At 35.1% G+C, this 21858-nt stretch overlaps 3 protein-coding genes across 3 annotated transcripts; all 3 read left to right on the top strand.

Annotated features, from left to right (window-relative positions):
- The first annotated feature begins 5873 nt into the window (after positions 1–5873).
- Positions 5874–8470, top strand: LOC111383689. The gene is made up of 2 exons (XM_023007818.1): positions 5874–7414; positions 7909–8470. The coding sequence occupies exons 1-2, from the start codon at positions 6096–6098 to the stop codon at positions 8165–8167; spliced, it is 1578 nt and encodes a 525-aa protein (XP_022863586.1). The 5' UTR covers positions 5874–6095; the 3' UTR covers positions 8168–8470.
- A 5070-nt stretch (positions 8471–13540) lies between these two features.
- On the top strand, positions 13541–14429 carry LOC111383690 (WUSCHEL-related homeobox 7-like). The gene is made up of 2 exons (XM_023007819.1): positions 13541–13921; positions 14024–14429. The coding sequence occupies exons 1-2, from the start codon at positions 13591–13593 to the stop codon at positions 14224–14226; spliced, it is 534 nt and encodes a 177-aa protein (XP_022863587.1). The 5' UTR covers positions 13541–13590; the 3' UTR covers positions 14227–14429.
- An 874-nt stretch (positions 14430–15303) lies between these two features.
- LOC111383688 lies at positions 15304–17876 on the top strand. The gene is made up of 2 exons (XM_023007817.1): positions 15304–16836; positions 17290–17876. Exons 1-2 carry the CDS (start codon positions 15518–15520, stop codon positions 17546–17548), a joined length of 1578 nt encoding a protein of 525 aa, XP_022863585.1. The 5' UTR covers positions 15304–15517; the 3' UTR covers positions 17549–17876.
- The last annotated feature ends 3982 nt before the right edge of the window (positions 17877–21858 follow it).

The following is a 21858-nucleotide window of genomic DNA, read 5'->3' as shown; positions in this document are numbered from 1 at the left end:
TCCTAATGGACACAAGAGTGACCAAAATAGGAGAGGTGGAAGAAATGTTTGGCTGATCCAGTGAATGGAAAGCACGATTGACATCAGTCGCAAGCAATCTGCGCTTCACTGACGGCCAGAGTCGTTCAAAAAGGGGATGGATGGCACGGCTAGGATTGAAAGGGGCTAATGAAAAGTTGTTCATCAAAAGAATATTGCGAGTATTTATAGCTTCTGCCTTTGCCTTATTAATGGTGTGGAAGCGGTCTATTAAATTTCTTTAATAGCAAGGAGGAATGGGCCAAGTTTGGCCAAAGCCAAGTTGGCGAGCGTATATTTCAACCCCAGCTTTGGCATTGGTTCCAGTCAAAATATCATGAAACAACTCCCTCCCGGTCAAAAACTGAATCCAAATGAACAGAGAAGTGCTCGCACTATCCATAGTGGACGGAGGTTGCACATAATTCGGAGTCAAAAAGGGAGGAAAATGAAAGAAGGAAGGGATTGAATTCAAAGTATAAAAGAATGAAAAAATGTCCCGTCTAGGCATATTTACAAGAGTCAGGGGATCAATTGCTAGCCTATAGCAGCTAGCAGAAGGACTGGAAAAGGATGGAGAACCAAGCAATGGAAAATAGGCTCTCAACCACATTTGAGTGAACCGAAGAGGCCCACTGCCAGTGGGAGATGCACCATTCTTTAATTGGGATTGAAGAGAAGCCATGCCTCTATAGAGGGCAGTTAAAAAGAAAGAACACAAATTTAGAGGCCTACCACGCGCCAACTCATGCACTATGGGTAAATCGCTCATGGAGGGCTTCAGACTTGGCACACACAAAATGTATTTACAAAGCCAAACCTGAAGAAAGGCCACACGCTCAGCATGGGAAGGCTCAGCGTTCGAGTGGTTATGACAGGTTTGCAGGCTTTAATAAGACTCGGTGAGTCTTTTATCAAATTTTGGGGCGACACTAGAAATCAAAATACCAGGAAAAATGGTATCGCCCAAAGGTGGCAGATTTATTAGGGCCCCAACATCCCTTAAGGTAATGGACATGAGACCAAGAGGAAAAATAAAAGTATTATACTCGGAAGACCAAAAACTTAAAGCGATTGGAAAAAGTACTTGGTCAAAAATCGAGGGTTGAAGAGAGATTTCTAACAAATCAGAAATCCTAACACTATCAAAAATTGCCTTAGTAGGACCATGGTCCACAAGGCGAGCATGCCATCTACGGAAAACGACATTAGATTTAGGTCAAGTGCGAATACCTCTTTCGCGAAGCGGCCTCAGCGGCAAAGAGTTTAGAAACGGAGGGGCCCTGAGTACAAGGGAACAGCTGACCAATCGCCGCTTGTTCGATGGCTTCGGCGTTGTTAAATGAAGGACTTAGATAGAACTCATTGAGTTCAACATTGGCTGGTGCAAGGAAGTTCGAAGTTATATATGGCCGAGTGAGGAGTTTCTGGAAGTCATCGAAACTGAAGGAGTCACTAGACTGGGATTGTGAAGCAACCATTAGGAACGAAATAGAGTTTGTCGAAGTTACGTAGCAGAGAAGCAAGAAGAGGAACAGTAATATTGCGAGAGAGAATGGCGTATATTTGGGGGTTATAACGGTTTGCAAGCGTCGCACCTTTTCAGGCTATGGAAGAAAACAATGATTGAAATCCTTGAGAATTTCGAGTGTTGTTGGAAAACACAAAGTGAATATGGCAAAAATTAATAATTGGTATTAATTCTGCCATATTGGGGGGTAATTGTTGACACAAAAGTTAAGCCCAAATCAAATAAGCCCAAGGAATGAAGTCCAATTGGAGAATCCACAAATCAGATAGCCCAAAGAACGGCCCAATCAGGCAATGCAGGATAAAGGCCCAAATAGAGAAGCCCATGAACGCGGTAATACCATCGTCCAAGGTTACACGTCACCCAAGATTTGAGTGAATGGATTGCCATGCAGTCGTCTAGAACTGTGACCCTGTTCTCACCCAAACCTTCGAGTCGCCCAGGATCTTAGCAAATATAAGATGTTATGGTTACCCAAATGTGCGGTTAATGAAGCAGTTATTGAGTAGCCCTATCACGTTCCACGATTCAAAGAATTCAATTGAAGACGGTTGAAAGACAAAAGTAATGGCAGCAGTTAGAGAAGGCAGTTCCATGACAAGTTGGCCACTATGAAGAAAGTAGGCAGTTATAAAGCAATCAAGCAGTTTTTAAGTGGTTGATCACGAAGAGATCATCCAGAGAGTATAAAAGGAAGAAAAGACATAGAGCAAAAGGACCCCGAATCAAACACTGTTAAACAGAGAATATGTAACTTTCAATTTCTTAGTTTAGATTTAAACACTTCTTTTCAGTAACTCGTGTGCTTGCGCCCTTGGAGGCATTCTGTTTTTATTTTCCAATTGTAAAGTCATCACCAATAAAAACACCCCTTTTTGGGACTTTGTTTCAAGAGGTTTGTCCCTTACACAATCGTCTGATCCCTTTTTAATTGTTAGTGACTAACTCGCGCGAAACAGTTCTATGAATAATTATTGGTATTTGATTCAAATTGTGTAAACTTTGATATTAGGGTTATGAGATAGAATATTACAATAAGTTGATTCATATATGTTGTACTATTTTAATCTGTTAATTTTATGATTTGTCTTTCCAACATAATAATGTGATGTAGTAGATGATAATGACGGGTGCATTGCTAAAAAATGATATTTTGTTATGTAGCTTGGCTTATTCAGACCATCACACAAATCAAGGAATTTTTATAGCATATACGAGATGTTCTTGGCATATCAATAGCATTTGTTCGATGCTCGAAATACTAAGAAATCTAATACACTTTTGCCAATTATTCAAATATTAGACAAGACGAATGACATAATGATAGATTAATTGAAATTAATACAAGTGAAAATTACACCAAATCATATTTTAAATATTCAACATTCTAAAATCATATTGGAAGTTTGATATTTCAAAAATCATATGAAAAATTATTTTTTAAATATTAATAATATTATCATAAAATTAAATTAATTTACCAAACCTAATTCATTCATTCATTGTCTCACCTACCCCCTCTCTCTACCATCCACGCTCTGTAATGTTGTCGATCTCTCTCTACCACCCAACCTCTCTACGTCAACGACGCTATGTGACCGGCGACGCTCATCTTCTAGTGGCGTCGTGTGACCGATACTCACAACTAGCGTAATGCACGCCTTGCAAAGTGGTGATGGTATTTTTGTGGTGGTGGCTGGCGGTGTCAAATCTGATGGTTGTGGTGATGGTAATGGGTCTAGTGGTGGGGTGCAGCAGTGGATTGCGGTGCAAAGTGGTGTTTGTGTGGTGTTGATGGTGGCGAAACAGATCTATGCCTTGCGTAGTTGAAGTGGTGTTTTGTGTAGTGGTGGTGATGGTGATGGTGGTGGCTGGTGGTGTCGGATCTAATAGCTGTGGTGGTTGATGGTGCATCTGGCGGTGAGGCGTGATGGTGGGCTGCAGTGCGAAGTGGTGTATTGTGGGGGTGGTGGTGATGGTGTACTCGTTGTGTGCTAGCGAATTTGGTAGTTGTGGTGATGGTGGTGGATTTGGTGGTATGGTGCGGTGCAGTGGAGGCACATGTGGTTGATGGCAGGTGTGTTGCGATAGTTGTGGTGGTTTTGGTTGTTAAGAGTGTGGTAGTGATAACTTCCATGTTTTGAGAGTGACGGTGGACGACGATGGTTGTGGCAGTGAGTGCGGTGGTGACGGTGAGATGTTGGTGGCCATGGTCTGTTGAGGTAGATGTATTGATTTTGTTTGAGAAAGTGATGTTGTTGTTGGATGATGGTGGTGGTGGCACTATCGGAGGAAGTGGTTGTTTGGTGGTGGTCGCAAATCGATGGATTGATTGTAACCATTAAATTAGTTAATTTGTGATCAATAAACAAAAAAGGTAATTTGTAATCAAGAAATAATGTATAACCTAAAATATTAATAATTTGTAACTATTTAATAAGTTATGACTTATAATATTTGTGATCTGTGATATATAAATAAATTATGACGTATAAATTTTTGATCTGTGATTGACAAATAAATTTTGATTTACAAAATTTTTGAATTGTGACTATAAAATAATTTGTGACATTAAAAAATTCAAATTTGTGGCTGAAAAATAATATGTGGTTAATTAAATTGTAAATCTGTAATCAAATTGTATAAATTTGTGAGTTTAATATATTTAATTAATAAAATATAGAATTAATTAATTAAATTTTAATAAATATTTGATTTTTGAAATTTAAAACTTTTATTTTTACTTTTGAAATGGACAATAATTTTCCTCTTACTTATGAAATATTTCCATAATACAAATGGGAACTAAAGAGAAGAATGGCCCAAAAACTTCGTAATAGGGCCTACTGAGTAGATTCTATAACGGGGCCACAGAATTACTCAATTCTTGGGCTGGGCTTGTATCATTGCAGCTCGTGATTCAGGATTCTGTATCAAAGGTCAAGTTGAGAAAATTGACACAAGAAGCACTAATTTGGCCCAATAATAATTGTAATCTTTTATAGACTTTATTTTAGTACCACTTTTTAATAATTTTTACAACCTTTTAAACATTTTGGAGAGAAAAGATTAACTCTTCACACTATTATATAAATTTATAGTTGCATGACACTCATCAAATCTTCGTTGGAGGTAAATCATAAATAATATAATTATGTCATTCTTGATTTTGGATAATTCCTACAAAGAATTATAGTTGTTTGTTTGTTTTTTTTTGCTTCTATATGCATCAGTATTATCGTGTAATATAGAATAATATCTACTTCTATTTTTGTAATTGAAATCAATTTTCATTTCCAATGCTCTCATCTCCATGTAGAATACAACAAAATAATCAAGAGAGACAGTGTACAGGCAGCTTTTGTTTTCTGATCTGTTGGAGCACATCTTGCGATTTATCTCCTTCACAAAACTCTAGAGATGGAGCGGTGGAAGTTCTTAAAGTTGGGGTTCAATCCCTTTTTTTTATTTTTAAAAATAATCAAGAGAGAAATTGACTGGTGCAACATGTGCAAAGGCTTTTTAGAAATTTAGAAAGAAATAGTACACATGTTTCGTACACCTCCAACCACATATCAATTAGGCGTTGCCACGTATTAAGTCCTAGGAAACAGGAACACGTTTGCTATGCTTTAACTTACCTATCAAACTCTGTGCATTTATCAAAATCACGGTCCCAAATAATTGCACGCGTTCATGAGCTATTCAAATTTCTTAAAGTTTGGTATTAATTTGAAATACCAATATGAACGGTGTAGTTTGTTGTATTGCATTAGCTGGAACTTGAAAAATATGGGTGCCTGAGAGTGACTGAAGCCACTGCCATTGGCCATTGAAACAATTTGCTAATTATATATGTTTAGTCAGTCAACTATTTTGCCTTTCTTTACAGATTTGGTTTTATATATTTACGTGTATTAAATGACGTCATCTTAACTGAGGGCATGTTTAATAGTGATTATGAGAATTGATTTTTTGATAATTAGAGAGAAAAGTATGTTCACTTGTGAGTGAAAAAATAAAAAATGACTGTTGAAATAATAAAATAATTGATTTTTTGAGATGAAAAATTACTATAGCCGGTAGAGCTTAGCCCTTGTTTGGCCCTATAATGCAATGAAATGTAATTTAATGGAGGCCAAACGGGGCTTAACATGTTAAAAGATTTTTTTTTTTTTCCTGTTTTGTTTTTGCCGTTGACTTGTTGTATTATGGTAGATTGGGAGTGGGGCCATAGAGATTTTCGTTATTTTGGTAAAAAAATGCAATGATGTAAAATCTTGCCTTTTCATCTGTATATCACATGATGGATTGAATTTAAAGCAATCCTCGAAAAATCTAGAGTTTGGTCCATGTCTTTAAAGATCTAAGAGAGATTCATAGATTGGCTAGATTAAAAAGATCCTTTATACACGGGCATTCTGTTGCCTGACTTGACTATTTCTTCCTCACTTTTCCTATTTTTATATTTAACCCCTGTTTTTTCTCAATCCTTTTTGTTATTTTCTCATCTTTTCATCATTTCTGCAATTAGGAAAGGTTTGAAATGGTTTCATCCATGGTAGAATGTCCAATCCATGTTGTCCCTCAAGCCTTTGGTTCTTCACTATCTTCATCCCTTTATAACTCGTCGTCTTCTTCGATGAGATATTGCAAAAGAAACCAAAAAGTCTATCAAGTTGTCCTTTCTAATCCCTTTTCGTCTGAAAACGTCCGGAGGTCCCAAACTTTAAGCAAGACTCTTTTTCGAGGCCATACTGTTAAACGATCTTGTCGTTCAAACTTGGGTGATATTTTTTATGAGGAACCCTCCAATCCTGTAGAAGGATTAACGGAAAGATTTAGCCTGTTGGGATGGGGAGAGAATGGAGGAGATAGGAGTAAAAGGCTACATTATGAAGTATCTGAAACCAGTCCTTCTACCAGTAAATATTTAATGATTAAAAATTCATTCTGCCAATCGGAATTTGATTTCCTGGAACCCATAAAGCTCGGGATTAGACCCGAGGCCCCGGATTGGCCAGAACGGGAGGCTGTTATGTGGGCGTCTCTTGAACAGAAGGCTAAGAGCTTTGATCTTCCTCTTTCTCTAAGAATGGTAAAGAAGAAACTACAGTTGGAAGAGGCCTTTACGCGTTCTGGAGATTCAGTTTGTTGCTCGGTGGAAAAGGCTTTTGCTTCAATGGTATTCATTGTCGTCGAGCTTCAAAGCTATGCATTACAGATGAGAGAAGCGTTGTGCCATGAAGATCTAGAGATTATTATAGCTAAAGTACAAAAGGAAATGCATTCGTCATTTGTGTGGCTTTTTCGGCAAGTGTTTTCAAGAACACCCGCATTGATGATATATATGATGGTCCTATTAGCAAATTTTAGTGTATATTCTGCGTGCCACAACGTTTCAATTGCAGAAGCCTCCTTACTTGGATCTTCATCAATAGAATCAACTTTGGTTTCAGACAGTGGAGTTTCAGAGAGAGATTATGTTCTATCTGAAGGAAGTGTAGCTGGGAACGACCAAAAGATCAATCCATCAAAGGCGAGTGGATATTCTCAAGTTCTTCACGAAGAACTTTTGCAGGTTGAACATCAAGATATGAGGAGTGTGGAGGAGTCAAATTTATGGAACTCAGTGGTGGAAGAAGCAACTGAGATTCAAGCAGGTTTTAGGAATGCGATTCTTGATCAGGACACAACGCAACGGTTTGTTTCCCCGGTATCTGTTGAGCTAGAACCCGATGACTATGAGGACTATCTTAGGACTGACCTTCTATACCAGACTGCCCTTTCTCAGGAGCCTAACAATCCACTTCTACTATGCAATTATGCACAGTTTCTGCATCTTGTTACCCACGATTATGACAGGTAATTTTATCAAATCTTCAAACCGTTTTCTTATTAATCACGTGGTTATAGACATTCTGAATTCTGTTTTCTTTGGCTTATCAATTTTAAGAACGTTTACAAGCATTTAGGTTAACATTAGATAGGAACAAAACCAGACTTGAAATTGTCCGCTAATTGGCAGTGTAAATGAGCTTATACATGACAATCAATCAAATGGTTCATGATTATTTATAGGGAAGGACTAGGGAATTCCTATAGGTTGCAGCTTTCTCTGAACCACAGGGAAAAGCATGAAAAAAAAAAACTGGCTAGAATGGTATGACTCCTCTGTCACTCTGAGAAGGAAAGGCGTGATCTTGGATATGTTCGTGGGTTTTTATTTGAGTTACAACTTGATCTTAGTAGCCAAGCTGTTTATGTGAGTCTATTATGCGCACTCTTGTAGAGAATTGTGTTATATTTACCTCAGTTTCTCCTATACCCTTTGCTTAGCTACTGGCTGACATTTACAGGGCAGAGCAGTGTTTCAAGCAGGCGGTACATTCAGAACCACCAGATGCGGAATCCTTGAGCCAGTATGCTACCTTTCTGTGGAAAGTTAGGCAGGACTTTTGGGCAGCAGAAGAAAGATATTTACAAGCCCTGGCGGTTGAACCTGACAATTCTCATTATGCTTCTAACTATGCCAATTTCTTATGGAACACTGGCGGGGAGGAAACTTGTTATCCCCTTGACAATTCCCACCCGAGCAGCTCAACTTCCAACTTCTAGAGAAACTGTAAACTGGTATGGTCGTTGAACAAGAGGAATCCAGAACCCAACTCGATTGGAACTTGTCACCTAACATTGCCCGGTTCAGAAAAACGAATTTATACATATATGAAAGATAATTATGAATAAAGTTTAAAATGGAGGGAGATTTAGTGTTGGCTCTGATGTAGAGATCATAGCAGGGGGCTGAAGCAGATTCCTGCAGCCTGAATTTAGTAAAACTGCATGTTTTGTGTAACTAAAGCTTAAAACATATATATAATGTTGGAAAATGGTTTCAAATTCATTTTTAGCTTAGAGAAATTACTGTCTAGTCTATTGCTTCTTGTTATGTTTTGTGCCAGTGACATGTCCAAAAATTGAAGGCATGGAAAAAGTAACGTCGGTTATAACCTTGAGCAAGGAACTTACTCTCAACGAAGTTGTAAATGTTGTAGATATTAGAGTGCCTCGTTGTTGTGACACTAGTTGACTTGGATATGGATACATTTTTATAAATGGAGAAATATTACCATGCGAGTTCGTGAATGCATAAGATATCAAGAACCCTTGCAGTTCATTAACCATACCATAAATGGCCTTGCGAAATCGGTAGACTTGAATGGGATGAATGGTCAATGCAAGCGAATTTCTATGTGAGAGTTCGAATTGTTGAATGGGCCATGTATGGGATAATATAGCTATTCAAAGAATGAGGGGCAAAGAGGAGGTGTAGAGGGTTTTACTAAGTCTAAAGTGTAATGCACTCTTAATCGTCTACGCCTTAGTTATGGAACGAGCTCCATGACAAGTAAAGCTTGTTATCTACACTTGATGCATCATTTTTTAGATTACGTTTGCAAAAATATCAAAATTTGAGAAAGTTTTCAGATATATATTCTCCCTCTCACCATATTTTACCCTAAAATTAAGCAAGATCCATATTCATCCATGTGACCATTTATGAAGGAATTGGAATTGTTGCTTCATTGGTTAAATTTTTTCTTTACCTTTATCTCATCACAACTAATGATCTACATCATACTGTGACAGATCATAGCCAACAAAATGCATCAAACGTTTGAAATTATGTTATGTTATGTCACTTTATGTGTGATTTAGTTTAAGACGAATATGAATAAAGTTGATCTAGTATGTCATATGTCTCTGTCCAAAATTATGTCAAATGTATAAAAATCGTGATCTCATATGCACTGGCCACCGGACCAAGGTTATATTCGTGTTAACTATATTTGTTATGTCAGTTTTATATAAAATCGTGCTGTGATAATATTATTTTTGTGACTTATTTTCGCCCATAGGTTGTGACATATGTAGACAATGGTATTTGCGACTTCCTTTCTCCCCGAAAGCAAAATACATAAAGATTTTGTCCAATATTTTAGAATGAAGAACGAGATTATGGATAAATGATAATGATGAGATTTCTCTCACCAGATCGAGCAAATATGTAAAGATGAAAGATTTCTCTCTCCACCAGAGTGCTTAATGAAATTCAAAATTTGAACAGTAAACTTACCATAATATTTACTAAATTATACTAAAATAAAAAGCCCTCTACAGCCTACCTAATCATGAAAGAATGACTTGGATGAGTGTTTGGTAATCTCGATCCGGGAAAATGAAAAACCAAATACTAAAAAATATATTTAAATTATTTTTTACAATAGTATCTGTTTTGTGAATGAAAAAAAGTATTATCTTAAATTTATAAGGAAACTTAAAAGCATGGTTTCCTTTATCATCATCATCATCGAATGCTTGAAGCTACCTGTAATAACTCATAGCATTCTTTAACATGAATTTCGGATCAAGAATTCTTACTTGAAAATATGAATTTCAAGATTTTTTGAATGATTGAATCACCTTACTTTCCAAATTTGCAATTTCTTGCACTTCAATTGTCTCAATCTCAAACATAATGAAAGGGAATTATTATCCACAATCAAAGTGTCTTATTTTGTGAGTTCTCATACTAAAATATTGATTTTAGGACCTTTCCAATTTTGATGATATTTTCCACACGAATTTCACCATTTTTCTTTTCATCATTCTCTCTCTCAAATGCTAGATAAAAAATTGGAGGTTATATGGAAGTTAAGAGTGATTATAGAGAGTCAAATGTTTGAATTTCAAGTCAAGTCACTCCCTCCAACATCTTTAATGTTTTGTGGTCATTTGTCATGAGCAAATCACGACCCATATTTTCCAACACAACCAAACTTATGTAGCTTCACGGAAAAATCGAAGATTATCCACAAAGTCCCTGCAGCATATTTGACAAATTTGAAAATCACTATCCTAAAGTTGTGTAGCCTCGTGTAGGTACCATCGATAAAGCACGACTCCAAAATAAAATCCTCACGCAAGGGATAAAATTAAAGGATTATTTTTACATTGGCTAAAGTAATTCAATAGTAGGAAAAAAAATTATTTAAGACATTATTAACGACAATTGTGGATAACATCCTATTTTTCCTATGATGGCGAGGACGAAATCATTGTTGAATATAACACAAAGTGACATTTGAGTTAAATATCAAATTTGAAAATATTTTTCGTATAGTTATCCTCAATTGCTATACATAAAGCCCTCGGTATAAATAAATAACAGTTGCTCCTCGTTGTAAATAAATCAACATCTGTTACGCTTACCTTCAATTAAAAGTGCGTAGCCTCTTTTCTAATTTTACTTTATAAGACTTTTTTCTCTCAAAAATCCTGGTATTTTAAAGATGCAGAAAATAAAATTGTACACTGCGTCTGAAATGTAAAAGAATATACGAAAGTAGTCCCCTTTCCTTGTTTTCATATATATTATGTGCACTAACAGATCAGCAAATTGGACAGTGTTTCTCTCCCAACAATAATGAAAATGTTGGGGAAATGGGGGATTTCAGTTAAATTTCCATTAGGTAGTGGAGACAAGAAAGAAACTGACGGAAATTAGGGCCGCCTACATTTCTCGCATGCACTCTTACATTATTATTTTAATTAATTTGTACAAAACATTATGCATTTAGCCTTCTCGAATCTCACTGAAAAACATTTTCCTGTTTATGTGTGCGCGTTTTACAATCAGTTATCACTATCTACTTGGAGGATTGTTAATGACAGGAAAATCCGAACACATTTGCACATTACCCACCTCACCTTTTGATTTTTCCTATAAAAATGATTTTTATATCCCGGAAAATGAAATAATTCATTTTTAAAACGATGGTTTTATTTTAATTTGTCATATGATCAATCAAAAATACATTTTTATAAAAATGGTTTATATCAATTTCAGAAATAACGTGTGTTTAACTAAGATTTTTTTTTTTTGAAGAGCAATGTTTTTATTTTAACTTGAATAGCATCAAAACAAAATTATTTGCCATGTTATGGTGTCGTTGAATCATTTTATTTATTGAAAATTTAAGTCATTAGAAAAGAAATAAATTTCTTTTAATTTTGTCTCCAATATAACAAATCATATTTAACCAGTAAGCAAGATTTTCGAAAACACGAGAGCTAGAGTTTGATTGGGTATATTTAAATTTTAATGTGGAACTAATGGAATTCTTAAAGTACTAAATACATCTTGAACATAAGATAGATAAGAAATGAAAACAAGCATGAAACAACACAGTACTAAAAAGAGAGAATTGATGTAATGTTCTTTAATTTTTCAATTTAATTTTTAATACAAAATAATGACGTTAAACTTCACTAATTTAGAGCTCATTTGACAGGATTTTTGCTTTTTGTAGAAGAGTTTTTGAGAAAGTTATTTCAAAATCTTTTTGTTAAGACAAAATATTTACAAAAATATTAAAAACAACTTCTTATCTTATAAACAATTTTTAACTTATTCACAAGTTGTACGTAAATTGAAAATAACAAAATGCCAAGTGTTGTTGTGTTGAGTGAAGTGAGATTCGTAGGAGTTGATGGAATGGAGAGCCAAATGCAAACAGACAAATCAGCTAATTTATGTAACATTCTCGGGAATTGTGGAAAGCATAAACATATATTGGCTTCGCCATTTCTATATTATTTTTATTGAATCATGTGTCTATCGAAACCTAGTGGAAAATAAATTAAACAATTAACAAAGATTAAGTGGAACAACATCTTAATTTATAATGTCTTTTCTATGCAATAATTTACAAACAAATGAATCTACCATTTGCTACATTAGTGGCTTCTATTAGATGCATTAGACTGCACAAATGAATAAAATTTGGAAAGACATGAACCTTACAAGATCATTAGTTTTCTTTCTCATTTCAGGTCTATTTAATAAAGCTTCTAAAAATGTCAAAAACTACTTTTGAGATTAAATATTTCATTTGAACACGTTTTATTAATTTTCCGAAAGTACTTTATTTTACTCTACTAGAACTTCCTCATCATGTTACGAAAGTTTGTAATTTAAATAGCGTAGAATAATATAAAGTATCAAGAGACAAGCCCCACTACCCTAGAAACCAAACACAATAACTTATAATTTGTTAATCAATTTTGCTAATTATCATATTGTCATGCGTTTCTTGGATTAGCTGAAAAATTTCAATTAAATAACACTAATAGCCTATAAGACATGAACCATGGACGTGAGAAAAGCCAAGTTGGTCTACTTTTAGTAATTGCTCATGTGTTGGCTATCTCTAAAATCTCAATTTGGTGGCTTTTATGTCCTTTTGTTTCTGTCCCCAATCCCTTAAAAGGAGTTCTAATCCAACAATCTTTGACTGAACAGTTCATTTGGTCAACTAAATTCAGTATCCATGTCAGTAAAACTATCCAACTAGGATCGGACAATGTGAACTTTGACTTTCATATCCATATATCTTTGTTTTGCCAGTACAACTCACATAATCTAATAGTTCATGAACAGTGATTTGGATTACTCTTATGTCCTGAAGGCATTGTTCTTTTTAGAATGCCTTACTATATAAATAATAGTTTGTCTCATTTTTTTTTATTATTTTCCTTTAAATAAGTTTGGTTTTCATAATAACAATATTTTTTGTAAAACAGTTTTTTTTTAATTATTTATTTTTATTTATTTTTTATGAGAATAACTTGTGTATATAAAGATCAAAGAGAAGATCTTGAGAACCGCAGCTATATATAAATAAAAAAGCATGAGTAGCTAATGTTTTCAATGCAAGTGATTTCTTAATTGATATTTATTTGAGATTTTTAATGTAATTTTCGACGACTCACCCTTTTTGTCTGCTCGCAGGCCTAACTTTTGAACAGTGGCAACTTTTGTGCATTTTTATCTCCATCTACACAAAAAACCAGACGATCAAATCCTCAATTTATACTATATATATATCGGTAAACTCACTCACTTCCTTTTGAGTTCAGAAACTGGTCAGAACTGAAAGAAAATTTTCCAGAAGCTGTATATAGACAGTATTTGAGTGATGGATGAAGTATCAGGCTTTTGTATTAAGCAACTTGGTGGTGGCAATAATGGCAGCAGTGGCGGCACAGGGACCAAGTGTGGGAGGTGGAATCCAACAACTGAACAGGTTAAAGTTCTTACAGACTTGTTCAGGTCTGGGCTCCGAACTCCTAGTACTGATCAGATCCAAAAGATATCTTCTCAGTTGAGCTTTTATGGTAAGATCGAGAGCAAAAATGTTTTTTATTGGTTTCAAAACCATAAAGCTAGAGAAAGACAGAAACGCCGCAGAGTTTTGGTCGACGAACCTAATGAATTCCACCACCAAGAAAAGCTTTCATCAGCAAAATGTAAGTCAACTAAATTCTTGACATATCTTCCAATAACAACAATAAAATGAAAAATTTGAATTTAAAGGGAACCTAATGAATATTTTGTTTCTTCTTTGACAGATCTCGCAGAGTTAAATCAGGTTAATTCTGAGGCTGAAAGAGTACCGGAGACTTTGCAACTATTTCCACTCAACTCATTCAGGGAGCCGATGGAGTCGGAGAAGCGTAGATTGTTTGCAAATGATTCCTGCAAAGAGAATTCATACAGTATTGGGACAGAAATGGATCATCCCACATTGGATCTACGATTAAGTTTCCTCTAAAAGAAGGCTGTCTGTATAGAAAATGTTACAAGGACAAAGCCTTAGCTAGGCTCATGATTCAAATTTTATGATTCTGAAAGTTTAGGCTATGAATTTACAATGCACGTAGCTCGAGAAAATGAATCTGTGCTTTGAAGGTTGAAAAATGCTACGACATTCTCCTCTGCATGCTCGTAAATAAAGCATTGTTCTTTTTATTATTATTCTACTGTTTGAGTTTAATCTTCTTGGATATCATATGAATCCATATGTATGTTTTGAAATTTGATTCCCGATGATTGTCCTATTGAATTTAATTAAAAATTCTGCAAGAGACAGGTGGTACCTTAGATCTTCCTCTTTTCACACTGTATATGGCTCGATGCCTTTTCAAACTATAGTAGGAATAATTTTTCGTCAAAATGCATCTTTCTTTCTCAAACCGCATTTTGATGTTCGTTCACAGCAAACTTTTCGAAAGAATTATTTCTCCCAAAGATTTCACTATATTTAACATTTTTCGTTTTTCTAAGAATTCTTTAATTCTAGAAATCTCTATCTCTTATTTAAGAAAATTGATTTAATTTATTAACAAATCAATAGCACAAAGAAATTTTTAACTTTTTCTAAGTTTGTGCAACATTGATTCACATTTTCAAATTGTAAGATAAATTTTGACAAGTACGTCTGTCAATTTGACAAACATTTTTTTATAGCTTAGAGTCTGTTAGATTGCAAAGATGGAATTAAATTTAATTGAAAACGAATTTCAGGAAATTGAATTGCCTAGATATTATTTTTCTGAGAATTGTAAATTATTGTGTTTGATTGATATAATTTTCCACGTGGAAAATGTTGAAATAAAAGTATTTTTTGATATTCGTTTGGCTTTATTTTACATGAAACAAACGGGGCTTAACATGTTAAAAGATTTTTTTTTTTTTCCTGTTTTGTTTTTGCCGTTGACTTGTTGTATTATGGTAGATTGGGAGTGGGGCCATAGAGATTTTCGTTATTTTGGTAAAAAAATGCAATGATGTAAAATCTTGCCTTTTCATCTGTATATCACATGATGGATTGAATTTAAAGCAATCCTCGAAAAATCTAGAGTTTGGTCCATGTCTTTAAAGATCTAAGAGAGATTCATAGATTGGCTAGATTAAAAAGATCCTTTATACACGGGCATTCTGTTGCCTGACTTGACTATTTCTTCCTCACTTTTCCTATTTTTATATTTAACCCCTGTTTTTTCTCAATCCTTTTTGTTATTTTCTCATCTTTTCATCATTTCTGCAATTAGGAAAGGTTTGAAATGGTTTCATCCATGGTAGAATGTCCAATCCATGTTGTCCCTCAAGCCTTTGGTTCTTCACTATCTTCATCCCTTTATAACTCGTCGTCTTCTTCGATGAGATATTGCAAAAGAAACCAAAAAGTCTATCAAGTTGTCCTTTCTAATCCCTTTTCGTCTGAAAACGTCCGGAGGTCCCAAACTTTAAGCAAGACTCTTTTTCGAGGCCATACTGTTAAACGATCTTGTCGTTCAAACTTGGGTGATATTTTTTATGAGGAACCCTCCAATCCTGTAGAAGGATTAACGGAAAGATTTAGCCTGTTGGGATGGGGAGAGAATGGAGGAGATAGGAGTAAAAGGCTACATTATGAAGTATCTGAAACCAGTCCTTCTACCAGTAAATATTTAATGATTAAAAATTCATTCTGCCAATCGGAATTTGATTTCCTGGAACCCATAAAGCTCGGGATTAGACCCGAGGCCCCGGATTGGCCAGAACGGGAGGCTGTTATGTGGGCGTCTCTTGAACAGAAGGCTAAGAGCTTTGATCTTCCTCTTTCTCTAAGAATGGTAAAGAAGAAACTACAGTTGGAAGAGGCCTTTACGCATTCTGGAGATTCAGTTTGTTGCTCGGTGGAAAAGGCTTTTGCTTCAATGGTATTCATTGTCGTCGAGCTTCAGAGCTATGCATTACAGATGAGAGAAGCGTTGTGCCATGAAGATCTAGAGATTATTATAGCTAAAGTACAAAAGGAAATGCATTCGTCATTTGTGTGGCTTTTTCGGCAAGTGTTTTCAAGAACACCCGCATTGATGATATATATGATGGTCCTATTAGCAAATTTTAGTGTATATTCTGCGTGCCACAACGTTTCAATTGCAGAAGCCTCCTTACTTGGATCTTCATCAATAGAATCAACTTTGGTTTCAGACAGTGGAGTTTCAGAGAGAGATTATGTTCTATCTGAAGGAAGTGTAGCTGGGAACGACCAAAAGATCAATCCATCAAAGGCGAGTGGATATTCTCAAGTTCTTCACGAAGAACTTTTGCAGGTTGAACATCAAGATATGAGGAGTGTAGAGGAGTCGAATTTGTGGAACTCAGTGGTGGAAGAAGCAACTAAGATTCAAGCAGGTTTTAGGAATGCGATTCTTGATCAGGACACAACGCAAAGGTTTGTTTCCCCGGTATCTGTTGAGCTAGAACCCGATGACTATGAGGATTATCTTAGGACTGACCTTCTATACCAGACTGCCCTTTCTCAGGAGCCTAACAATCCACTTCTACTATGCAATTATGCACAGTTTCTGCATCTTGTTACCCACGATTATGACAGGTAATTTTCTCAATTTTCAAACCGTTTTCTTATTAATCACATGGCTATAGACATTCTGAATTCTGTTTTCTTTGGCTTATCAATTTTAAGAACGTTTACAAGCATTTAGGTCAACATTAGATAGGAACAAAACCAGACTTCAAATTGTCCGCTAATTGGCAATGTAAATGAGCTTATATATGACAATCAATCAAATGGTTCATGATTATTTATAGGGAAGGATTAGGGAATTCCTATCGATTGCAGCTTTCTCTGAACCACAGGGAAAAGCATGAAAAAAAAAAAACCTGGCTAGAATGGTATGATTCCTCTGTCACTCCGGGAATGAAAGGCATGATGTTGGATATGCTCATGGGTTTTTATTTGAGTAACAACTTGATCTTGTAGAGAACTGTGTTATATTTACCTCAGTTTCTCCTATACCTTTGCTTAGCTACTGGCTGACATTTACAGGGCAGAGCAGTGTTTCAAGCAGGCGGTACAATCAGAACCACCAGATGCGGAATCCTTGAGCCAGTACGCTACCTTTCTGTGGAAAGTTAGGCAGGACTTTTGGGCAGCAGAAGAAAGATATTTGCAAGCCCTGTCGGTTGAACCTGACAGTTCTCATTATGCTTCTAACTATGCCAATTTCTTATGGAACACTGGCGGGGAGGAAACTTGTTATCCCCTTGACAATTCCCACCCGAGCAGCTCAACTTCCAACTTCTAGAGAAACTGTAAACTGGTATGGTCGTTGAACAAGAGGATCCAGAACCCAACTTTTGAGTGGAACTTGTCACCTAACATTGCCCGGTTCAGAAGAACGAATTTATACATATATGAAAGATAATTATGAATAAAGTTTAAAATGGAGGGAGATTTAGTGTTGGCTCTGATGTAGAGATCATAGCAGCGGGCTGAAGCAGATTCCTGCAGCCTGAATTTAGTAAAACTGCATGTTTCATTGTTTTGTGTAACTAAAGCTCAAAACATATATTAATGTTGGAAAATGGTTTCAAAATCATTTTTAGCTTAGAGAACTTACTGTCTAGTCTTAATGCTTCTTGTTATGTTTTGTGCCAATGACATGTCCAAAAATTGAAGGCATTGAAAAAGTTAGGTCAGCTGTAACCTTGTGCAAGGAACTTACACTCGATGAAGCTGTAAATGTCGTAGATATTAGTATGCCTCGTTGTTGTGACACTAGTTGACTTGGATGTAGATTCATTTTTCATGTAGAGTGAAAAATAAATGAAGAAATATTACCATGTGAGTTTGTGAATGCATAAGATATCAAGAACCCCTGCATTTCTGGTTCATTGACCATACCATAAATGGCCTTGCGAAATCAGTAGACTTGAATGGGATGAATGGTCAATGCAAGCGAATTTCTGTGAGAGTTCGAATTATTGAATGGGCCATGCATGGGATATAGCTATTCAAAGAAGAACAGAGCTAGGCGTACGACCCAACTCCTTAAAGACCCCTTATAGGATCTCACATGGGGTGGGGTCGGGGCTTTTTTTTTTTTCCAACTTTTTATTGCCTTGGGGCCCGCATGGAGCCAATCCATGAGAGGGGTCTGTAAGACCCCTGTGAAATGAAGCTTTGTACACAGGGCTTTATTCTTCAAAGAATGAGGGAAAAGTGGAGGGTTTTACTTAGTCTAAAGTGTAATGGGTTCTTAATCTTCTATGCTGTGCCTTGGCTATAGAACGAGCTCCATGACAAGTAATTACTTGTTATCCGCATTTGACGCATCCTTGTTTTAGATTACGTTCAAAAATATCAAAATTTGAGAAAGTTTTCATAAATAAATTATTATTTTAAGATCCTTTTTTTAAAAATTATATATATATATATATATATATATAAAAGATAATGAATGTTTGTTAAATTGGTGGACATACAAGGACAACGTCATATATATAGATATATTCTCCCCTCACCATATTTTACCCTAAAATTAAGCAAGATCCGTATTCATCCATGTGACCATGTATGAAGGCAAAAGAAATGGAATTGTTGCTCCATTGGTTAAACTTTTTCCTTACCTTTTTCTCATCACGACTAACGATCTGCATCAAACTGTGAAAGATCATAACTGACAAAATGCATCAAACGTAACAATTTCATTATGTTATGCTACGTTACTTTATGTGTGACTTTGTTTAAGACGAATATGAATAAAGTTGATTTAGTATGACACGTCTTTGTCCAAAATTATGTCAAATGTATAAAAATTGTGATCTCAAATGCACTGGGCCAAGGTTATATTCGTGTTAACTATATTTGTTACGTCAGTTTTATATAAAATCGTGCTGTGATAATATTATTTTTGTGACTTATTTTCGCCCATATGTTGTGACATATATAGACAATGGTATTTGTGACTTCCTTTCTCCCCAAAAGCAAAATACATAAAGATTTTGTCCTATATTATGGAATGAAGAACGAGATTATGGATGGCTGATAATGATGAGAATTCTCTCACCAGATCGAGCAAACATTTAAAGATGAAAGATTTCTCTCTCCACCAGAGTGCAAAGAAGGAAATTTTTATGAAATTAATGAAATTCAAAATTTGAACAGTAAACTTACCATAATATTTACTAAATTATAATGAGCCGGGAAAATGAAAAATCAAATACTAAAAAATATATTTAAATTGTTTTTTTATAATAATATCTATTTTGTGAATGAAAAAAGTATTACCTAATATTTATAAGGAAACATAAAAGCATGGTTTCCTTTATTATTATTATTATTATTTTTACCGTATGCTTGAAGCTACCCGTAATAACTCGTAACATTCTTTAACATGAATTTCGGATCAAGAATTCTTACTTGAAAATATGAATTTGAAGATTTTTTTGAATGATTGAATCACATTGCTTTCCGAATCGACAATTTTCTTGCACTTCAATAGTCTCAATCCCGATCATAATGAAAGGGAATTATTATCCACAATCTAAGTATTATTTTGTGAGTTTTCATACTAAAATCGTGATTTTAAGACCTTTCCAATTTTGATGATATTTTCCAATGAAGTTCACCATTTTTCTTTTCATCATTCTCTCTCTCAAATGTTAGACAAAAAATTGGAGGTTATATGGAAGTTAAGAATGGTTATAGAGAGATGTAGGTTGAATTTTAAGTTCAAATCACTCCCTCCAACTTTTTTAATGTCTTGTGGGCCGGGTCATCTCACATGAGCAACCCATGACCCATATTTTCCAACACAACCAAACTTGTGTAGCTTCACAGAAAAGTCGAAGATTATCCACAAACTAGTATCATAGCAAGCTAAATTAATCATTTTCATGCTATAATGATTTTTAATTTATTTATTGCATGTTTTGTTGTTGGCCGATGTCTAGAATTGATGTAAATTTTAAATTATTTTTTGATAATTTTTTTTTTTTTTTTTATAACCCAGGTGTCCCAGCTTAGCCGGACTAAATCCTGGACCTCTAGCCCCCGGCCCCTCAGTGACTAGTGGAGGTAAATCGCAGGTTGTGCCCTTGTTGGTTCCCAGGTTCCCACATGGCTTTTACTCCTACCCCAAAGGGACCCTCCTCCATGGTTATTACATCACCAAGCTGTTTCAACCCTTCCTCTGGTTATTATATCACTTGGCTGCTCCAACCAGGAATCGAACTCCCCACACTTGGTTCCAGAGCCCCCCAATGTGATTGTTCCGCCAACTTGGATGTGCCCTGGGGGGCCACTATCCTAAAGTTGTGTAGTCTCATGTAGGTACTATCGATAAAGCACGACTCCAAAATAAAATCCTCACACAAAGAATAAAATTAAAGTATTATTTTTACATTGGCTAAAGTAGTACAATAGTAGGGAAAAAAAATTATTTAAGACATTATTAACGACAATTGTGGATAACATCCTATTTTTCCTATGATGGCGAGGACGAAATCATTGTTGAATATAACACAAAGTGACATTTGAGTTAAATATCAAATTTGAAAATATTTTTCGTATAGTTATCCTCAATGGCTATACATAAAGCCCTCAGTATAAATAAATAACAGTTACTCCTCGTTGTAAATAAATCAACATCTGTTACGCTTACCTTCAATTAAAAGCGCGTAGCCTCTTTTCTAATTTTACTTTATAAGACTTTTTTCTCTCAAAAATCCTGGTATTTTAAAGATGCAGAAAATAAAATTGTACACTGCGTCTGAAATGTAAAAGAATATACGAAAGTAGTCCCCTTTCCTTGTTTTCATATATATTATGTGCACTAACAGATCAGCAAATTGGACAGTGTTTCTCTCCCAACAATAATGAAAATGTTGGGGAAATGGGGGATTTCAGTTAAATTTCCATTAGGTAGTGGAGACAAGAAAGAAACTGACGGAAATTAGGGCCGCCTACATTTCTCGCATGCACTCTTACATTATTATTTTAATTAATTTGTACAAAACATTATGCATTTAGCCTTCTCGAATCTCACTGAAAAACATTTTCCTGTTTATGTGTGCGCGTTTTACAATCAGTTATCACTATCTACTTGGAGGATTGTTAATGACACGAAAATCCGGACACATTTGCACATTACCCACCTCACATTTGATTTTTCCTATAAAAATGATTTTTATATCCCGGAAAATGAAATAATTCATTTTTAAAACGATGGTTTTATTTTAATTTGTCATATGATCAATCAAAAATACATTTTTATAAAAATGGTTTATATCAATTTCAGAAATAACGTGTGTTTAACTAAGATTTTTTTTTTTTTAAGAGCAACGTTTTTATTTTAACTTGAATAGCATCAAAACAAAATTATTTGCCATGTTATGGTGTCGTTGAATCATTTTATTTATTGAAAGTTTAAGTCATTAGAAAAGAAATAAATTTCTTTTAATTTTGTCTCCAATATAACAAATCATATTTAACCAGTAAGCAAGATTTTCGAAAACACGAGAGCTAGAGTTTGATTGGGTATATTTAAATTTTAATGTGGAACTAATGGAATTCTTAAAGTACTAAATACATCTTGAATATAAGATAGATAAG

This window comes from Olea europaea, unplaced genomic scaffold (assembly GCF_002742605.1).
Source record: "Olea europaea var. sylvestris unplaced genomic scaffold, O_europaea_v1 scaffold2739, whole genome shotgun sequence".
Classification (NCBI taxonomy): Eukaryota; Viridiplantae; Streptophyta; class Magnoliopsida; order Lamiales; family Oleaceae; genus Olea; species Olea europaea.
This window is presented reverse-complemented; position numbering and strand designations above follow the sequence as displayed.

Bases quoted from the DNA above. Each gene is read 5' to 3' on its own strand.
- LOC111383689 (XM_023007818.1), top strand. From the start codon at position 6,096: ATGGTTTCATCCATGGTAGAATGTCCAATCCATGTTGTCCCTCAAGCC. The intron at 7,415-7,908 runs GTAATTTTATCA...TGACATTTACAG, and splicing joins GTTACCCACGATTATGACAG to GGCAGAGCAGTGTTTCAAGC.
- LOC111383690 (XM_023007819.1), top strand. From the start codon at position 13,591: ATGGATGAAGTATCAGGCTTTTGTATTAAGCAACTTGGTGGTGGCAAT. The intron at 13,922-14,023 runs GTAAGTCAACTA...CTTCTTTGACAG, and splicing joins AAAGCTTTCATCAGCAAAAT to ATCTCGCAGAGTTAAATCAG.
- LOC111383688 (XM_023007817.1), top strand. From the start codon at position 15,518: ATGGTTTCATCCATGGTAGAATGTCCAATCCATGTTGTCCCTCAAGCC. The intron at 16,837-17,289 runs GTAATTTTCTCA...TGACATTTACAG, and splicing joins GTTACCCACGATTATGACAG to GGCAGAGCAGTGTTTCAAGC.